This window comes from Leucopleurus acutus, assembly GCF_964270905.1.
Source record: "Leucopleurus acutus genome assembly, chromosome: 5".
Classification (NCBI taxonomy): domain Eukaryota; kingdom Metazoa; phylum Chordata; class Mammalia; order Artiodactyla; family Delphinidae; genus Leucopleurus; species Leucopleurus acutus.
In genome coordinates, this window is record NC_139147.1 from 107,769,075 (window position 1) to 107,788,473 (window position 19,399).

At 39.0% G+C, this 19,399-nt stretch overlaps 1 protein-coding gene across 1 annotated transcript in view; it reads right to left on the reverse strand.

Moving 5' to 3' along the window:
- Positions 1–5,072: 5,072 nt before the first annotated feature.
- Positions 5,073–19,399, reverse strand: part of LEKR1 (leucine, glutamate and lysine rich 1) — a 271,409-nt gene continuing 257,082 nt past the window's right edge. Inside the window, exon 14 of the mRNA XM_082840350.1 lies at positions 5,073–6,716. Within this exon, the coding sequence (XP_082696476.1) occupies positions 6,303–6,716 (414 nt within the window). The 3' untranslated portion in view covers positions 5,073–6,302. The remainder of the gene's footprint in view (positions 6,717–19,399) is intronic.

The window sequence follows — 19,399 nt, forward strand, 5'->3', positions numbered from 1 at the left end:
TTCAATCCCTTTCACTATTTTCTGGATTCAAAAAGATTAGAGAATATGGCCACCCTGTGGTATAATGAGATGAGCTGACTTAATGCTCACAGACAAGTGAGCATAGTGCCTTACTGTGTTAAATACAGATTTTGAAATTGAGAATCTGAATCAAATACCCATTCAGTTCTACCTTTAAAATAAACTGATCTTGGTGTAATACTGCAAGTTACTGTTTTATATTTAAGTGACTGAGAACTACTTTCAGGGGGAATAATGATACTCTAATATTTCCTTCATAATTCTAAGAACTTATCTAAGTATCCTGTTTCACAAGCCTCAAAAGAAAACCAGTATTGTCGAATTTTCTTTTGGGAATCAGACATCCAAATATATATCATTATGAGATTAAAATGTAAGGTTATTCAATGACTTGCCAATGATCAAAATGGAAGTATTTCTACTGGATTTTTTTTTTTTTTAAATAACAAACCTCTAGTTCTTTTCAGGCTCAGAAATTTGGGTGATGATATAAGCTATTTATGAATATTGGCTGAATATTGATTTCCTTTAATTCACTAGTTTTCCTGGAGAGTTACAGATTCACAGTCAATAGGCAAAGAAGTAGAATTGAGTGCACTGGAAGCTGAGATGTTGAATGGGTCCACAGGATGTGGGTGGCGGTGGTCTCAGATTAGGCATAAGGGAACCGAGTGTGGCAAGGCAATTTCCATCTAACACTAACACACAGCTCTTAGAGGTGGTATACGCCAGGGGCAACGGCACCACTGTGAGCAGTGATTCTCATACTTTAACATGTATAGGAACCACCTGAGGGTCTCATTAAAATCTGATTTCATGCAGCAGGTTTGGGTGCGAGCCCTGATAGTCTGCATTTCTAACAAGCTCCCAGGAGACACTGATCCTGCTGAAGCACTTTGAGTAGCAAAAATTTAGAGCACTGATACTGTTCTTCCAGTGTAGAAATGAGATGTGTGGCCAAGAGTTGGAGGCCAAGGCTCTCTTGTCAAGTCAGCTGTTAAGCAACTGTAAGAATGGAAAATTATTCAACATTTAAGGGACCTATTATCTCCTTCTGTAAAATTACAGGTCTGGACCAGAGGATGTGTCAGGTCCCTTCAGAACTATAAAATTTAAGGACTTTAAGATAATCTTTATTTTTATTTTGGCTGCTATCTTCTGTATTTTCCCTCATAAATGGTAAGCAAAAGTCGGAAAGAAGTTTATTGCATTGTATCACTCCCAAAGCTCACCACTGAGTTGTGCTTTGCATTCTTTGAGCCAAGATGATAGCTATTTTTAATGTCCATTTCCACATTCTTCTCTCATAATTCTTAGAACACTATTCAGATTTGTAGTTTGCTTTAAGGAGAATTCTTATGAATACTGAATCTGTGGGTTAGTTATCTGTTGCCCAAATGAAAAAGTAGTTCCTATGATTTCACATTTTCAGAGAAGCTGTAATATTCTTAAATAAAGGGTGATCCTTTAATTGGAACCAATTTCGTACACTGCACCCCTGCTAAGTGGCAATGGCTGGTAATGGTTTCAAAGTGCATTTAACAGGGAACAAATTCTTTCCCTTCTCTGAATAGAATTTGAGTCAGCTGCTTCCTGTTTATTCCCATTATCAGCATCTTTATTCAGAATTTCATTAACTCTTGTTTGGACTACTTTACAAATATACCGATTGGTGTTCCACCTCCAGCCTTTTCACTCTATAATTATTCTAATACAGCCCTGCCAGAGCTGTGTTCCCAAATTTCAACAAAGTGCATGCCACTTCTAAGTCAAAATCCTGCTATGGGCTCTTATTCAACACCTCCAAGCTCTGGGGTCAACCTACCTTTTTCAGGTTCCCACTACTTCCCTTCACCAAGTATTTTCTACATATCTATGACTCTGTTTATACATGTCCTCTACCTGGTATACCTTCTTCTATAAAACCCTCCTCCATTCTTCAAAACCTATTGTAAATTCCAATTATTGCTTAAAGTGTTCCCTGATTCTTCCATCAAAAAGTTGAACTCATATAACACCTTGTTTTTGATTCTCTTCCCAACACCTGCTGCCCTATATTATAATCTCTGTATACACTTCCTCACTGCCCTCTATTATACAATTCTTGGGCATCTGTAGTACATCTTAATTATTGTTGTAACTTTCACAGTGCTTTTTCAATTCTCCATATCTGTTGAAGAAATGAGTGAATATATAATATAGTCTAAGTATTAAGGCTATATTATGAGGGTAAGGGGTTTTTAGTACATTTTTTACTCACTTAATGGATATAAAGCCTTGTACTATATAAATGCTAGAGCAGAGAGAAAACTTTCAATTTTCTGGATCATGGTAAATATTGCCATAGGATAAGTGTGTTTCAGATTCAACTATTGTTAAAATGTTTTATCTGTTAATTCAGAATATACAAAGATGATATAATTTATATTTCAGATTCTAAAGATGCAACACAATTACACTGGCCTTACAATTTATTATTACACAGGGTTAATATTTTCAAAAGAAAAAGTAGAATTTCTTCCTTAAGATACCACAGACACTGCCTTAGGAATGCTTCCATTATTGTCTATCATGGTCTGGGATCATTAAAGGTGCCCTGCGCAAGTTACAGTATACACTAATTATTATCTTAAAACAGGAAAGTAAAAAAATCCATAATTACTGTGGGATTTGTGAACTTTGGACACACACCAAATTGATTTCCCGTGCTCAATAAGACTCAACATGATGGTTCGGAATTTTCAGCTACAGAGAATTAACCCTTTTAGGGTACTAGGTTGATCTATAAGTGCAATATTATAATCATCATAAGAACTTTAAAAGATAAAGCTTGAGAAAACTTGTTGCATAATCAAAAAGAAATTGGCTATAATCTGTAATATTACAAAAACTTTTCGACTAATAGAACATTAAAAGATCTTAGCTAACATAATTTTCAATATTAATTTCTCTTCCAGTCAATTCTATTGCCAGAAAATATAACTTTTAAGTAGTTCTGACTAACTATAGTCATTTAATTCAATAAACTTTTATAAAATAGTGCTTGAGAAATCTGTTAACTACAGAAAAATTCCCCCATCTTTGTCTACCAATCTAAGTTTAAGAAAAGAAACAAATAGTATTATAATGTCCTAAGGAATATTTTCTATGCGATTCTTTTCTTTTGACACCTAAAAATTCTTCCACTGAAGTCATGGAAAATGTATGTCTTATAGGGAAATTAAAACTATTAGACTTAATATCCATTATATGCATCTGAGAGCCCTATTTTGCCATAATATTCACTGGTTTCTTAACATTCCTGATACTCTTTCATGCCAGGAGTTAATCAGTGCAAAAGTCAAGGAAAGTTTGAATGTGTTCTTAACCCTCAGGTTACATACTCTAATGCTATTCTCTTTTCTAAGTGTCTTTCTTCAAAAGGTATAAGCACACAACCTAGACTGCTTCAGACGGTCTAGGTTGAAATAAATGTAAATATTGTCTCTATGTTTATCCATGGAATTACCTCTCTGACATACGTGTGGAATATCATACAGCCTGACTGCAGATCATGATTCTATTTGCAGAGTGCCTATTTACCAAATTACTCATTGTAAAGGAAGAGTGTAACAACAAACTGAGAAACCAGGTTTTGCAATGGATGGTCTGTATGTCACTTTTGAAAAGCTTATGGGTGACGTTCTTTACAAATTTAAATATGTTCATAATTTAGAAAAAATGTAGCCCCATGGTTCCTGAAGAGAGAGCTGAAATTGCACGACGGTGGAAAAGCACGTATAATACGACAACAAAGACTGTTGCCCAAAATATTCTCCTGTGCTTTTACTAGAGTTTCCACTAGCTTTTGCCATCCACCTTATGTCATGAGTATTTGTAATCTGAACATGCAAACACCAGATCAAAAACACTGAGGTCTGGTGGAGTAGTCTCCAGAGTGTGGCATGAGTACTGCTGGCATTATACAAGATAATTTTAGGGGGTATGTTAACAACATTTTGTATTTTAATAGATACATATTTATCTTAAAGTATATTAAACTCATTACTTTATAATTATTCCTCCTTGGGTCAAGCTTCCTTTTTATATAAATTTAAGTTTAAAAATTGAGTGCATTTAAAGAAAATATTAGGTAACCACAGTGTAGGTGCTTCTGACAAAAGTCATGATGGAGGTTTGGGACTCTGGTAAGCGGAAAAGTGAGGTGGAAAGGTTGGGTTCGGGTAGTAGTGGTTCTGGTTCTAGCTCAGTCACTAACTAGCTGTCCCACCTTAGCCAAGTTAGACTTCTTTGAGCATCTATTCCTTATTTGTAAACAGACTGTTTCTCTTTCCCTCTAAGAAGCCGGCCGAGGCCGCTTGTACAGCCATGGCCAAGATTAAGGCCTGAGACCTTGGAGGCAAGGAGGAGCTGCTGAAACAACTGGAGGACCTGAAGGTGGCGCTGTCTCAGCAGCGCGTCGCTAAAGTGACAAGAGGCGCGGCTTCTAAACTCTCCAAGGTCCGAGGTGCTAGCAAATCCATCGCCCATGTTCTCACCGTCATCAACCAGGAGAACCTCAGGAAATTATATAAGGGCGAGAGGTATAGACCCCTGGAACTGTGCCATGTGACGCCGGCTGAACAAACCCGAAGGGAACCTGAAGGCCAAGTGGCAGCTGCGGAAGGAGCCACACCCACCATGGAAGTGCGCGATCAAGGCCTGAGCATCCAGGCGTCAATAAAACACGAACAAACTGGCAAAAAAAAAGAGAGAGAGATTGTTGGGGTTGGCCTCTAAGATCCACTCCAGCACCACCATTAGATGACGTTATGTTCTCCTGTCAAATGCATTATAAGTATGCCAATCTCTGTAAAACAAAAGCAAGGCATTGTTAAGACTTTATACACGATGTGCTCACTTAAACTAGTCAGGGAAGTTAGTGGCCCTAATGTGGAACTGTTTGAGGTTAAAACACCCTAGATTAGATCAATCCTTTGAAAGATCGGATATAAACTTGATTTTGATTAGTAACTTTACTTTTTTTGCACATGGAAGGGACTCCAAGTACCTTTGGATTCTCTCATCTATATGGTGGCCAAATAGCAGAGAGTTTTATGTGCCATATTTCACACATGTTAGTATCGTTCTAATCTGGGAGTAAGAAGCCTGGATATCTATGATGCAGTCAGATGAAGGATTTGAGTAATATCAGTCATGGAAGAGAAATACACTATTATCAGATGGATAAAATGATAAATAAATACTAGCGTAAGGTTAAGAGTTGTGTTTTAAGAAACGGGAGGAGCCTGAAGCTTTAAGATTACGTAGAATAGCTGGTCTGGTTTCTGGTTTTAATTTTTCACTCTGAAAATAGAAAACATGTTAACAAGATGCCCATTTTCAGGGGTAATACAATTTGAATCCCAAATTAGCACTACGTGCATCTACTAAACTGTCTTGAATTAGTTCTCTACACAATGGCTCCAGAATACTAGTTAAAACCAAAATCTGACCTGGAATACCAAAAAGCATTCAATGCAGAAAATCTCTACCAAGTAATATTTTCATGGCCAGCCTCCTTGTTATCGAAAATAATCTCTATAGTTTGAGAAATAAACCACTTTTTTCTTGAATTGGAGTTTCTGTCCCTTTTTCTAGAGGTTCCCAGACTGTCTTCCTAAAGATTACCTATCATTACTTCTGACCACACTTAAAAAGAAATTAGATTAACCAGTTAGATTGTGAGGTGAAAAAGAGAAAGTTTTGATTATGAAGAACTTTGTGAATATTTGAATAAGCATTTTGAAAATTATCAAATTAAGGATTAAGTCCTTTCATTTTCTATTTGGAATACTAATTACATCTATTTAACCTATTCAGTTCAACAAACAAATGAACAAACACCAACAAAACCAATAAAATCTATTATTATTATTTTGTGGAAGTAGATCTGCTTGTAATAGTGCAAAAAAGTAGAAAAGATGCTATGGGTGAAAAATTTTACCTATGATCTCTAAAAGGGCATATTCATAGAGCACATCGAAACACACAATACATAAATATAGAAATTGGCCCTCTGGAATACCAACAACTTCATTATCTGTTGCAGTTTCAAAGGCCTCTTGGAAAATGTGGTTTCACAATTCTTTAGCTTTTCCAACTGTCTTGTTAAAAATATCTGTAAGTATGCATTCTTAATCTGTGGTAGTAATTTGATCCTTTTCATCCTCGTACAGTGAGTTTCTGGACTCTGGGAAAGACAGGCATGCTGTGTGGAGCTGCTCCTGACTTTGGCTCCATCACTGCTGACTCAGTCTCCTCTGCAGAATGACAGCCAGTCTCTGCCGGGTCTCACTGACTGAAGACGTTCGACCCCGGGGAGGGTGTGGCTGGGGGAGAGTGGGCAAACCTGAGCTGCTGACCCTGCTGGGCTGAGTTGAGGCTGGGGAAGCAGTGGGTTTCGACACTCCGTGCAGGCTGGGGATTTTGATTCTCATTTCGGAGTTCAGTCTTGCGAGCCTCTTCTCTCCCTGACTGCTGCTAGCTGCAACAGAGGAGGTTAGGCTGCCCTGGCTGAGGGAGCCTGGTGATAGGGGTGACCGTCCGCCGAGCTTCCTGAGCTCCAGGAGCTGTTCTCTGGCTTGACTCAAAGCCTCCGTCAGTTCAAAGCGTTCTTCACACTCTCTACGCACTGTTTCCTGAAGAAAAGTGTTCTGCAATGAAAAAAAGGAAAGAAAAAGCAGCCCTAGCTTTAAACAGTGTACATATGGATAGTTACTGGCAATATAAATTGAGAACTGAACTGGAAATCAGAGGTCTGTGTTCTTTGACAGGGACAAATAAGTCAAAAATGCAAATGACCTGTAAAGCTGGAAATAACTTTAAGAGAACATTTGCTTCAACCCTCACAGTTTGCAGAAGAGGAACCAAGAGTCAGGGTCACTCAGATCATAGTGGTGGAGTTGGTGCTAGAACCCAGAATGTCCAATGCCTACTTCAGTGGGGTTTCAACTCCTCTGGGCCTGAGACAGTCTGTCCTGCACGTGTGACGTCTGTAGTTAATATCTGTAGTGCAATTAAGTATGTTATTTTATTTATTTATTTATTTTAAACACATTTATTTATTAATTTATTAATTTTTTTGGCTGTGTTGGGTCTTCATTGCTGTGCACGGACTTTCTCTAGTTTTGGCAAGCGGGGGCTTGCGGAGCATGGGCTCTAGGCGCACGGGCTTCCGTAGTTGCAGCACGCGGGCTCAGTAGTTGTGGCTCGCAGGCTCTAGAGCACAGGCTCAGTAATTGTGGCACACAGCCTTAGTTGCTCTGCGGCATGTAGGATCTTCCCAGGCCAGGGCTCGAACCCGTGTCTCCTGCATTGGCAAGTGGATTCTTAACCACTGTGCCACCAGGGAAGTCCCAAGTATGTTATTTTATAATGAAGGGAAACTGCAGTACGTGACAGATAAAAATTGCTCGAATTATAAAATTGAAAGAATAAAATATATCAGCTCTAGTATTTAGATAATAAAATCAGTAATTTTATGTGATGCTTTCTCAGTAGAACTTAAATATACTGATGATTTTCTCTTTTGTAAGATATATATTGAAATAAAGAACAAAATCTTCTTTGAACTCCACTCAGCAATCATGTATCAAGTTACTAGAAGCTGTAGTGGATACAGTTCCTGCCCTCAAGAAGTTTGCAGCATCATAAGTTTGAGCAGAGCTGCTTTTTATGTCCCCAACATTGGTTGGAGCCAAGGGTGGAAGCTATGAGGGTTAAGAGAAGGAAGAATTTTTTAATAGCCAGAGCTGTCCAAGGATACTCTGAAGGGTTGAATCTCACTTGACTGGGAGGTTTTGGAGCAAATTTAAGCTTCAAGCGTGTGACGAGACTAGAGATCATTGCAACTTCTTCAAATGATGAGACTCTACATTTCTAGTTGAAGAATGATAGCCATCTTTCATCTATGGAATTCATCAAAATTACTTCAAGCCCCGTGGTAAGAATTAGGTCTTGGATCTCCCTAATGTCCTGACATTCATGGCTGCAGGATGTCAAAAAAGAGATTGAAAGTAAACACTTCAAAATGGTATCCAAATAAGTAAACACAATTCAAGTGATTGTGCTGTAGGATTCTTCAGCTGAAAATGACTTTCCATCAGGTTAGCTTGTTTGTAAAAACAGCCAAGGCATTCCCAAGTCTGAGGCTCAGTGGAAAGCATCCTCCTAAGGGCTTACTGACTAATCTGCTGCCAGTGGAACTAAATAACAAAGCATCAGGGAAAGTAGCATCTTCCTGTATTTGAGTTTCTTGTGATTATGGTCAGAACTCCATCCGATTCCAAATTTGGTAATTAAAGTTGCAGAATATGGAGCAATTTCAGATTAACCGTTGTACACTAATATTCTATAAAATCAGCGGCATGTCTGGGTCAAACAAAGCCTCATCATTTACATATATTAGTAATAGACATATGAGCCATATATTCACATTTTTTTTCAAATCATGGGGATTAATTACTTGCTTCCAGTTATTATTATTATTATTATTTTGGAGGAACAGGAGACCAAGGATGGTGTTTGTGGCTTTATCATCTGGTTCTCATTAACTCTTCCTGAAATACTTGTTAAAAAGGCAGGAGATGGAGGGCTAGAGAAGAGGTTAATAAAGTGCCTTGTTAGGTGTCATCTCATTTCTTGCTCCCAACAATTATATTTGACAAAGAAAGACACTGAAGATCACACTGGTATGTAACTTGCTGAGAGTAACCCAGCTTTGAAATGGTGGGGCCCCTGCCTGCCTCCAGAGCCTGGCTCCAAGCTGCCTAGGCCTAAATTAATTGTCTAATTATATCAAGCATGCAGGGGCCATTTTGTTCTAGAACACTGAAGCAAAAAAAACACTAAGACATCACATCTGGTTTTGCCCAACTTTTCTAAACTTAAACTAAACTTTCTTTTAAAAGGATTTTGTTCCCCACTAGTAAACAGGCAAAATGTATTGAATGCATTTTGTTCCCCACTAGTAAACAGGCAAAATGTATTGAAGTGCTTAGATTTACAGGGCTTTAAATAAGTTAGTATAAAAACTCTCTTGATTAAGAAAGCCATGGGAGGGCTTCCCTGGTGGTGCAGTGGTCGAGAGTCCGCCTGTCGATGCAGGGGACACGGGTTCGTGCCCCGGTCGAGGAAGATCCCACATGCCGCGGAGCGGCTGGGCCCATGAGCCATGGCCGCTGAGCCTGCACGTCTGGAGACTGTGCTCCGCAGCGGGAGAGGCCACAACAGTGAGAGGCCCACATAATGCAAAAAACAAACAAACAAACAAAAAAAGAAAGCCATGGGAAAGAGTTCACTTTATGTGAATATATAAAAGAAAAAAATTATAGAAGTTAACAATGCCGTCAATAAATGGGTGACATGAATAAAAGACACACAAATATGGAAGGATAAAATGATGGGTGATGCGATGACAACGGCTCTCATTAAAAGAAAAATAAAATTCAATCCATTTACTAAAATTAAATTCAGGGACTTCCCTGGTGGCCCAGTGGTTAAGAATCTGCCTGCCAATGCAGGGGACACGGGTTTGAACCCTAGTCCAGGAAGATCTCCCATGTCACATAGCAACTAAGCCCGTGTGCCACAACTACTGAGCCTGTGCTCTAGAGCCCATGAGCCACAACTACTGAGCCCACGTGCCTAGAACCCACGCTCTGCAACAAGAGAAGCTACCGCAATGAGAAGTACTCGCACCGCAACAAAGAGTAGCTAGCCCCTGCTCACCGCAACTAAAGAAAGCCCGCGCGCAGCAACAAAGACCCAACACAGCCATAAATAAATAAATAAATAAATAAATAAATAAATAAATAAATTCAAGTCTCAAAGGAAAGGAGTAGTGCTCTATGGAAAACATCCATAAAGCAAGTCAGTTAAAAGCTATTTTGGGCAAGTGACACTACACTGAAGGAGGAAATGGAAAGGTGGAGCAAACCCAAAGATGTCCCCATAACAAGTACAGTGGGAGCACCCATTCTACCTGTCAACTCCAGATTGAATTTTGGAAGAGCTGCTGACCATCTTAGTCTGGGGCCCACTGCTCTGGAACTCATCCTTCTTCAAGGCTATTAGTTTCCAGAACAAAGGACAAATTCTCTCTTTTCTCTTATTCCCCAAACCAGGAGAACCTCTAAACTGAGAACAGGATCCAAAGATAGGACTTCTATTTTTATCTTTGTCATAAACACTATGAAATCTCAGATGAGTCTTACAATATCTGTATATCCTTTGCCACCATTACTTCCTCCTTTAAAATCTGGATTATAACTCAGTTTTGTACAACATGTAGTTCAGATGTTAGAATTTATTTAATCATGGAATAAACAAATGGAAATAGAACACATCCAATTTAGGGGACTGCTATTTCAGAGGTGGAGTGTGTGTGACAAGGCATGACAAGAGCACACGTGGATGTGGCCAGAGTCAAGGAGACACATTAGTGGAAAATTCCATCATATATGGAAAAGAATCATTCACTCATGGTTAGATCGCTTTCAGCAATTTAGGCAAAATGTTTGTCTTTTGGGGTTGTTGATCTTTTTGTAAGGTTGTGTTGCTGCAGAATTTTAATACGTGTTTTCACTGAACAACACAGGAAAATGTCTAAGATGGAATATGTTCAGTAAGACTGAAAATCATGGGCAAACATGAGTATAATCAGTGAAGCTATAGCATCCTAAATGTTTTAGGTAAAAGTATCTTGGCCATATTTTAGCATGGTAAAATAGTTTTATCACTGGATTGCAACTAGACTGTAAGTCAAAATGGAAAGGGAGGCATGAGTCAGGTGAAGAGGGACAGTGAGTACAAATTCCTGGCAGTGAGAGAGGGAGAGTCACATCTCGGGATGACACATGGCTTAGTGTGACTCAAGGGCAGAGTGCAGAATGGGAGGAGAGACCAGGACTGAGGCAGGCAGGAATAAGCAGGATCAGATCAAGGACGACTTTGACAACCTGCAAATATTAGAGTTTTAACTTAATTCTGAGGGCCACATGGAGTCATTGAAAGGTTTATTTCAAGCAGGGGGCTGGCATTGTCAAATCTGCAACAAAGGAAGATTGCTTTGCCAGCTCAGTAGAAAGTAGCCCTGAGTGGGGCAGGATGGGAGGCAGGGAGGATAGGAGGCCAGTTTTCATGGAGGAGGTTCCTATCCCGAGGGCCCCTTGGTTAGGGTGGTCTAGGAGAGGGGGAGCTAGCATTCCTGGGTCCTTAACCTCTGCCAATTGGTTGAGAGCATTATCTATAGATATGTCTACAACATTTTCAGATGAAGGCCACTTTGAATGGACTTAAAATATGGCTTAATTGCATTCCCACTGGGAAAGTAAATTTCAAAATGAAAATATAAATCAGCTCACCATCTGTTTGAAATTTCTAATATTAAAAAATGGCCAATTTTCCCCACTCTTTGCAATGTAAGAGTGGTTTATTTTTATGTTTGTTTTCATTTTTATCCTTAGAGACAGCTGGATTGGTTTCAATTCCAAAAACAGTGGAAGAAGCAAGAGAAAGCTTTGCTGGGTAACTTGATCATTCTGAAGGTGAGAATTCCATTTGTGATGGCAATCAGCTGTATTTGGCATAATTTGGGGGGAACATGCCAGGAAGGCAAGTCCTCAGTGAAAAAGAAGCACAGATGGGTGCCTTTGTTCATGCTTTATCACACCCAGTTAGGTCTGAACCAGTCATGCGTTGATCAGATTACAGTTTCCACCAACCCAAACTAGATCTATCCTAGGCTGGCCAACTGGGTGGGGAGCTGAGGCGAAAGGAGACTGTGGAAAAGGTGTGGAAACCAGAAAGATGAGTAGGAGTTAGCAAAGGATGTGCCCAAACTTCCATTTAAGGCTTCTGTTCAACGAATCTGATCAGCCCCAAACACTGCAGAAAAACAGTGGAAATGGCCCTTTGGAAAGGCATGAAGGAGAATCTGAATAAATTTCCAGGAAAGAAGCAAAACAGATGTCAGACAGGTGTTCTTAAAATTGTATTTCAGTGCTTGCAAACATAATGGACACTGTGAAGTAACTATGGCAGACTTCAAACCAGAAGTAGAAACAGAGGGCAATACTCCCTTGGACTGATAGGCTTCAAGAGCGGATTTTGAGGATGGAGAGGAAGAGCCCATGAAGACACAGTGTTCAGAATTTACTTTCTAAGTCAGTAAGCCAACTTTAATTGAGACGTAATTAGTATTAATTAACTACAACAAAAAACAATTTCTCTGTATTTTTTCCTCATTCTGTCAAATTTCTGTCATCCATACTCTGCATCAGGGCTGACTCTCCAATACGTGGAAGACAGTCTTGCCTAGATCTGCCTCTCCACGACTGGAGATCCTCAATCTGAGCCCTCTACCCCTGCCAACCAACCCTAGGAACAGCCCCTCCGCACCTACACCCCATCCTCTCCTGTTCCCTGTGGAGCCAGAAGTTAGAGAACCTCCCATTTACCCCTTTACTCTTTGGAAAAGACTCAGATGTTCTCTTTACTCAGGCCCAAATTGAGAGCTACTCATTTTTTAATTTACTAACTTTGGTTTCTCATAAATGGAGTTACCAGAGAAATGTGTAGCATTTTCTCTATATCAAATAAATACAGAAATACAGTAAATGCATATCTTAAAACTAGGCAAATCCCTCTTGCAGAAAAGCTATTTATGTTTTCAAATGTATGTATTCCTAAATTTTAATTAGACCCATCCTTACCAGACGTATTAGTAAACTTTCCTAAATAAATAGGTTTTTTTTTTTTTTAAAAAATAGGCTTTACATTTGGAAAATATTCAGAACACCAAAAAATTTAAAAGTCATCCATAATCCCCCCAATTTTAAAAAGCTATAAGAAGTGAAACCTCTGCCCATCTCTTCTTACCCCCCGGTGGTGACCACTGTAAATAGTTTGGGGAAAATTCTCCCTTCACTTTTTCCTGACATTTCTCTATGTATGTGATCCTATAGAGAAACATATATACTCTCCTTTTTTGTTTTTTAAACAAAAACAGATCCAGGATGCCAAGAGATGGTCAGGTGAACCAACAGAAACAGCAAAAACAGCTGTTGTAAAGAAAGAAAGCAAATACACATCTACGACGCATTAGCCACAATTCTGACATCCAAAAAGCTCAGTAAAGAAAAAGGTGTGTCTAACTTGTAACATTTGGTAATAAAATCTGACTGGACTGATGGTCTTGTTATTTCACTCATGGGGCCATTCCTGTGTTTCACTGCAGAATTATTAATGTCACTGCATGGAAGAGGCTACTCTAGATCTCCAGGGGCATGTGCATTTTGTTAACTTTCTAAAATTCAAAGTTGAATTCCGAAACCCATCTGCAATCAAAGTTCTTATACAGGAGATTGTGAGCCTAAGCTGCATGCTCCTTTCCTTAGACACTTTCTTTCCTTACAGTCCTTGTGAGTCTCCTCTTTTCCTCCTACCTCACTAGCTATTCCCTCTCTGTCACCATGGCCTAGTCTCCTCCTCCTCCCAGCCTCTCAGAGTTGGAGAGTTCTCCACCCTCTTCTTTGTTACCTCATGCCCTGGGTGATCTCATTCAGCCCCAAGGCATAAGTATCAGCTACACGTGGATGTCTCCGGAATCAGCATTTCTAGTCAGCCTTCCCCTGAACATACCGCCCATTCAACACCTCCGTTTGGATATCTAACATACATATTAAGGTTAACATGTCCCAAATCAAATTCTTGACATTCCTCCCCAGTTGTATTCCTTGGCCAGTGTTTCCCATCTCAGTAAATGGCACTTTCACTCTCAGTTGTTGAGATTCCAAACTCTGGAGTTATCCTTGACCCTTCCTAGTCTTTCATATCATCCAACCCATCTCCAACTTCTGTTGCCTCCATCTAGGAAATATATACCAAATCTGACCACTTGTCACCTCCTTTACCACGATGACCATCAATGCTTTTCTAGACCTTTTCAAGGACCTTGTAATAGGTCTTTCTGCTTTCATTTTTGCCTCCCCCCGCCACCTTGCAACCTATTTTCCACAAAGCAGTCAGAGTTATTCTCTAAAAATAAGTCAGATCATGTCACTCACTTGTTCAAAATTCCCAGGTAGCTTTTCATCACACTTAGAAAAAAATCCAAAGTCTTTACTGCCTTCAAAGGCTCCACATGAATTGGCCCCTCCAACCTTGCTTTCTACCACATCCTCCTTGCTTACTAAGCACCAGCAATGCTTGCTGACTTCCTTGTGGTTTCTTGAAGGTTCCTAGGATGTTCCTAGCCACAGGGCCTTTACACTTCCTGTTCGCTCTGCCTGGAATGTTCTTTTCCTCACTTCAGGTCTGCTTGAATATTATCTCTTCAGAGAGTCCTCTCCCTCAGAAAGTATGCCTTTACCCAAATTAATACTTCATCTTAGCATCTATTAAAAAACAACTATTGGGGCTTCCCTGGTGGTGCAGTGGTTGAGAGTCCGCCTGCCGATGCAAGGGACACGGGTTCACGCCCCAGTCCGGGAAGATCCCACATGCCGCGGAGCGGCTGGGCCCATGAGCCATGGCCGCTGAGCCTACGCGTCCGGAGCCTGTGCTCCGCAATGGGAGAGGCCACAACAGTGAGAGGCCCATGTACCACAAAAACAAGAAAACAACTATTTACATGTTAAATGAGTGCATAAACAACTGCATTAGACCTATAATGAAAAAGGATATGTATGTATATTATATATATATATACATATATATATATGTATATATATATAAAACTGAATCACTTTGCTGTACACCAGAAACTAACACAACATTGTAAATCAACTCTACTTCAATAGAAAAGTAAGATTAAAAAAAACAAAAACAGCCACATTAGGCACACAGATGTATACCCAAGCTTGCCTCTGGGATTCTGTGGGTTCATGGAGGAGCTCTCCTTTTGTTCAGACTTGAAGAATAAACAGAAGTGTGTCAGGCACCTGTTACTGAAATTTAAGCTAGAATCTGCTTTGTCTTAATTTCTAAATTTCTCATAATCTTAAAAAATATCTCATTAAGCTTCGTATTCTGTTGTTTATTTGCTTTACTTATAACTTTCCTGGGTTTTCTTCTATAATCTTGTCCGTTATCCTTTCCTCTGCTGCCCTCTCTATCAGGTCCTCTTTATAATTTACTCCTTTCCATTATTTTAAATTATTTTTTAAAATTAAGGTAATATATTATGCATAGTTAAGAATTAAAATACTATAAAATTATAATGAAATAAAGTATTCCTTCACACTTACAAGTTCTGCCTCCCAGGAACAACCATTTTCAGGTTTCTAAGCTGTTTCTTATGATATTTGTCTCCATAGTCCTAAATAATATCATTATACAGCTATCTCATAGTTTTCAGTTTTGAAGTTGTTATCTACTGATTTCATAGAATGAAAGACAAGGATTTAACTTCCTATTTCAACTCGTAACAGTTGTTTCTCTTCCCCCCATTAGGAGATGTTTCTGCTCCTTTGGGAGAAGCTTCTATCACAATTTTATTGGAAAATCTTCCCAATTTCTATAGCAATTTTCAGTCAAATCTATATTACACCTTATATGATTATAGTATAAAAATATTATGTACATCTTAGCCATGCAGTGTACTATGATTACATTTTCTTTCTTGCAAAGTTTCCTTCTAGAGTTTATTATTATCCCGTTACTTATCTGCTTAATTTTCTAGGTGTTGATAACTAATTTTTCACCAAACCTACTTACAGACGTGTAAATATCCTCTCAACATGTTCAAGCACTCCATGTAATCTATCAGTTCTCTTTTTTATCAGAGACATACTTCTAAAAACCCTCCATTCTTCTGTAGAACTCAACCTGGCTATTCTCTAAATCTGGTGCACTGCTGTCATCCTTGGATTTCTTCCCACCATCATCCTGGGGAATGCCTCTACCTCTCTCCTGTGCTGGAACGCTCATTTCCTGATTCCTGTGTCTTCTCCCTTCTTAGTTTACTCCCTCTTTGTGGTGTCGTATATCTTCTAACAGCTTCCTGAGAAAGGCTGCAAAGGAAGTACCGTTTTTGAGAACTTTAATGTCTGAAAATATCCTTGACACTTGCATTTAATTGATGATTCAGCAGGATATAGAATCCTAGGTTGGAAAAAATTTTCCTTCAGAATTTGGAAGCCATTGGCTTCTAGTTTCTACTGCTGTTGTAAAGATGCCATTTTGATTTCTAATCCTTTTTAAGTGACCCCTCTTTTTTTCCTGAATGCTTTTAAGTACTTACGTTTGTCCTTAAGGTAATGACATTTCATGATGTGTTTGCTTTGCCATCCATCATACTGAGTGGACCCTTTCAATATAGAAATGCCCTTCAGTACTTCGAAAAATTATTGGATTAGTTCCTGGATAGTTTTCTCCCTTTCATTTTCTCTGTTCTCTCTTTCTGGAACTCCTATTAATGAGGTATTAGACATACTGGCTTGATCTTCTAATTTTCTTTTCTTCTCTCCATCTCTTTGCCTTTTCCTTCTACTTTCTGGGTAATTTCTTCATCTTTATCATCTAAGCAAAATATTAAATTTTTTATTTCAGTTCTTGTATTTTAATACTCATTCCTGTTCTTTTTTTTTTTTTAATAGCCTCTGTTCACGTTTCATGGATACAATATCTTCTCTTTTCTCTCTAAGGATATTAATTGTGCTCTTTTTTGAAGCTCACTTTTGCTTCCCACATTGTTTTGTATCTGTCTCCTATGAGTTCTTTTTTTGCTTATTTGTTTGATCCTGACTTCCGCCTTTCATGTTAGAGGTGCTCCTCAAATGGTTGGGGATTCTTGGCTTTTTGGGCTTCAAAATGAGTCTTCAAAATGTTACTGGAAGCTCTGTGTGCCTGCATAAGGGCTTATTTACCGGTATATGTCTCAGTGGGTAGATTGGACATGGATATAATTTTTACTTAAGAATATACAAACAGCTCACACAGCTCAATATCAGAAAAACAAACAACCCAATCAAAAAATGGGTGGAAGACCTAAACAGACATTTCTCCAAAGAAGACATACAGATGGCCAAGAGGCACATGAAAAGATGCTCAACATCACTAATTATTAAAGAAATGCAAATTAAAACTACAATGAGGTATCACCTCACACTGGTCAGAATGTGCATCATCAAAAAATCTACAAACAATAAGTGCTGGAGAGGGTGTGGAGAAAAGGGACCCCTCTTGCACTGTTGGTGGGAATGTAAATTGATACAACCACTATTGAGAACAGTATGGAGGTTCCTTTAAAAACTAAAAATAGAACTACCATATGACCCAGCAATCCCACTTCTGGGCATATACCCAGAGAAAACCATAATTCAAAAAGACACATGCACCCCAATGTTCATTGCAGCACTATTTACAATAGCCAGGACATAAAAGCAACCTAAATGTCCATCAACAGAGGAATGGATAAGGAAGATATGGTGTATGTATACAATGGAATATTACTCAGCCATTAAAAGGAATGAAATTGGGTCATTTGTAGAGATGTGGATGGACCTAGAGACTGTCATATGGAGTGAAGTATGTCAGAAAGAGAAAGACAAATATTGTATATTAATGCATATTATGTGGAATCTAGAAAAATGGTATAGATGACCTTATTTGCAAAACAGAAATAAAGACACAGATGTAGAGAACAAACGTATGGATGCCAAGGGGGATGGTGGGGTGGGATGAATTGGGAGATGGGGATTGACATATATACACTATTGATACTATGTATAAAATAGATAACTAATGAGAACATACTGTATAGCACAGGGAACCCTACTCAGTGCTCTGTGGTGACCTACTAAATGGGAAGGAAATCCGAAAAAGAGGGAATATATGTATACGTATAGCTGATTCACTTTGCTGTACAGTAGAAACTAACATAACATTGAAAAGCAATTATACTCCAATAAAAAAAAAACCCTTTTAATTAAAAGACCCCAATTTTCAGTATCCAGAGGTCTTTTCTTTTGAGCTAGCTCATTTCGCCACAGAAAGCTCCTCCAATTTCCTGGATATTGATAGATAAGACTGGTTGTCTGTGTTTTGGGAAGTGAGTGGGTTTTAGGGACTGGGAGGTCTCACCCTATAATACACAGACCTTCAGTCCAGCTCTTGCCTTATCCCATATTCTGCTGTTGTGTATCCTCAAGACCAAAGCCTCTTGCATTCAGTTTTTCTAGAGTGTAAACCTTTGGTATCCTGCCAGGATCGTAGGTGGGGGCCGCTTGGGGGTTAGAGAGGGCATCTAAGCATCTATTTGCTCCTTTTACAATGATTCAAACAGCCCTGTTTTCAGATCCACTCTTCTCTCCCTCTTTCAGAGGTATCTGGTGTCCTCAATTCCTGAGCCTTTCCAGTGTCATGTCACATGATTGGGTTTGCTCCTTTTAGGATTCCGCATACTCCCACACTCTCCACAGGCATTAGGTTTCAATAGCCGTAGCCTGCTGATTACCTCTCATCCCTACCTTACTTTCCATTTTCCAAAATTTAGTCAACGTCTTTTTCATCTAGTGTCACCTCCTTTCTTGTTCTTTTTTCCTTATGGATTTATTCACTTTTTATTAACTTACTGTCATTTTAGTGGTGTTTGGCATGGAAGCAGAGATAAACATATGCATTCAATTCTCCATGTTTAACCAAGAGCAATCCCTCCTATTTTTGAATCTTCTATTTTCATCAAATAGCTGCAGGAAGTAGTAGAATTTAAAACTTCTGCCCCTTATGTTTTCCTTATCTATAATTTTAAGACAACAAAAATATTGAACTCTCTGTACTGGCTTTCCGTTGATAGTTGTACATGAACTGTTTTTTCAGATTTACCACGTTCTTCCTCTGGATCACAAGGCCCCTAGCATCGGGGCCACACTGTCTTGATAGGACTCATACAGAGCTAGTAGGAAGGAAAACTGGCAGCAAGAAGCATGTGATCTATTTTAACCTGACTTTAAATGATAATGTCCTATTCTCTAACATATTATGTTTCTTTTCTGACTTGCTACTTTTTTTTTTTTAATGTTCCAATTTTTATGTCTGTGTCTTCGCCCTATATAGAATTTCAGGAACCCCCTTTTCACATTTACGTTTCCCATACAGTTTTACTTCCCGTTTTCTTTCTTCTTATTGACCTGCACCTTTTGTCGCCTCACCTTCTTGACCCTTGTCGCCTCACCTTCTTGACCCTCGTCTCTGTGGCAGCTCTCCACTAATCCCTGCTCCATGCAGGAATGTCCATTTTGCCCTTTAGAGGCTATGGCTTTCCTCCTATCCTTGAGAACTTTCTTTATACAATTAAAAACAAAGTTCTATCTATTCTCTGGCCTCTTGAATGAGA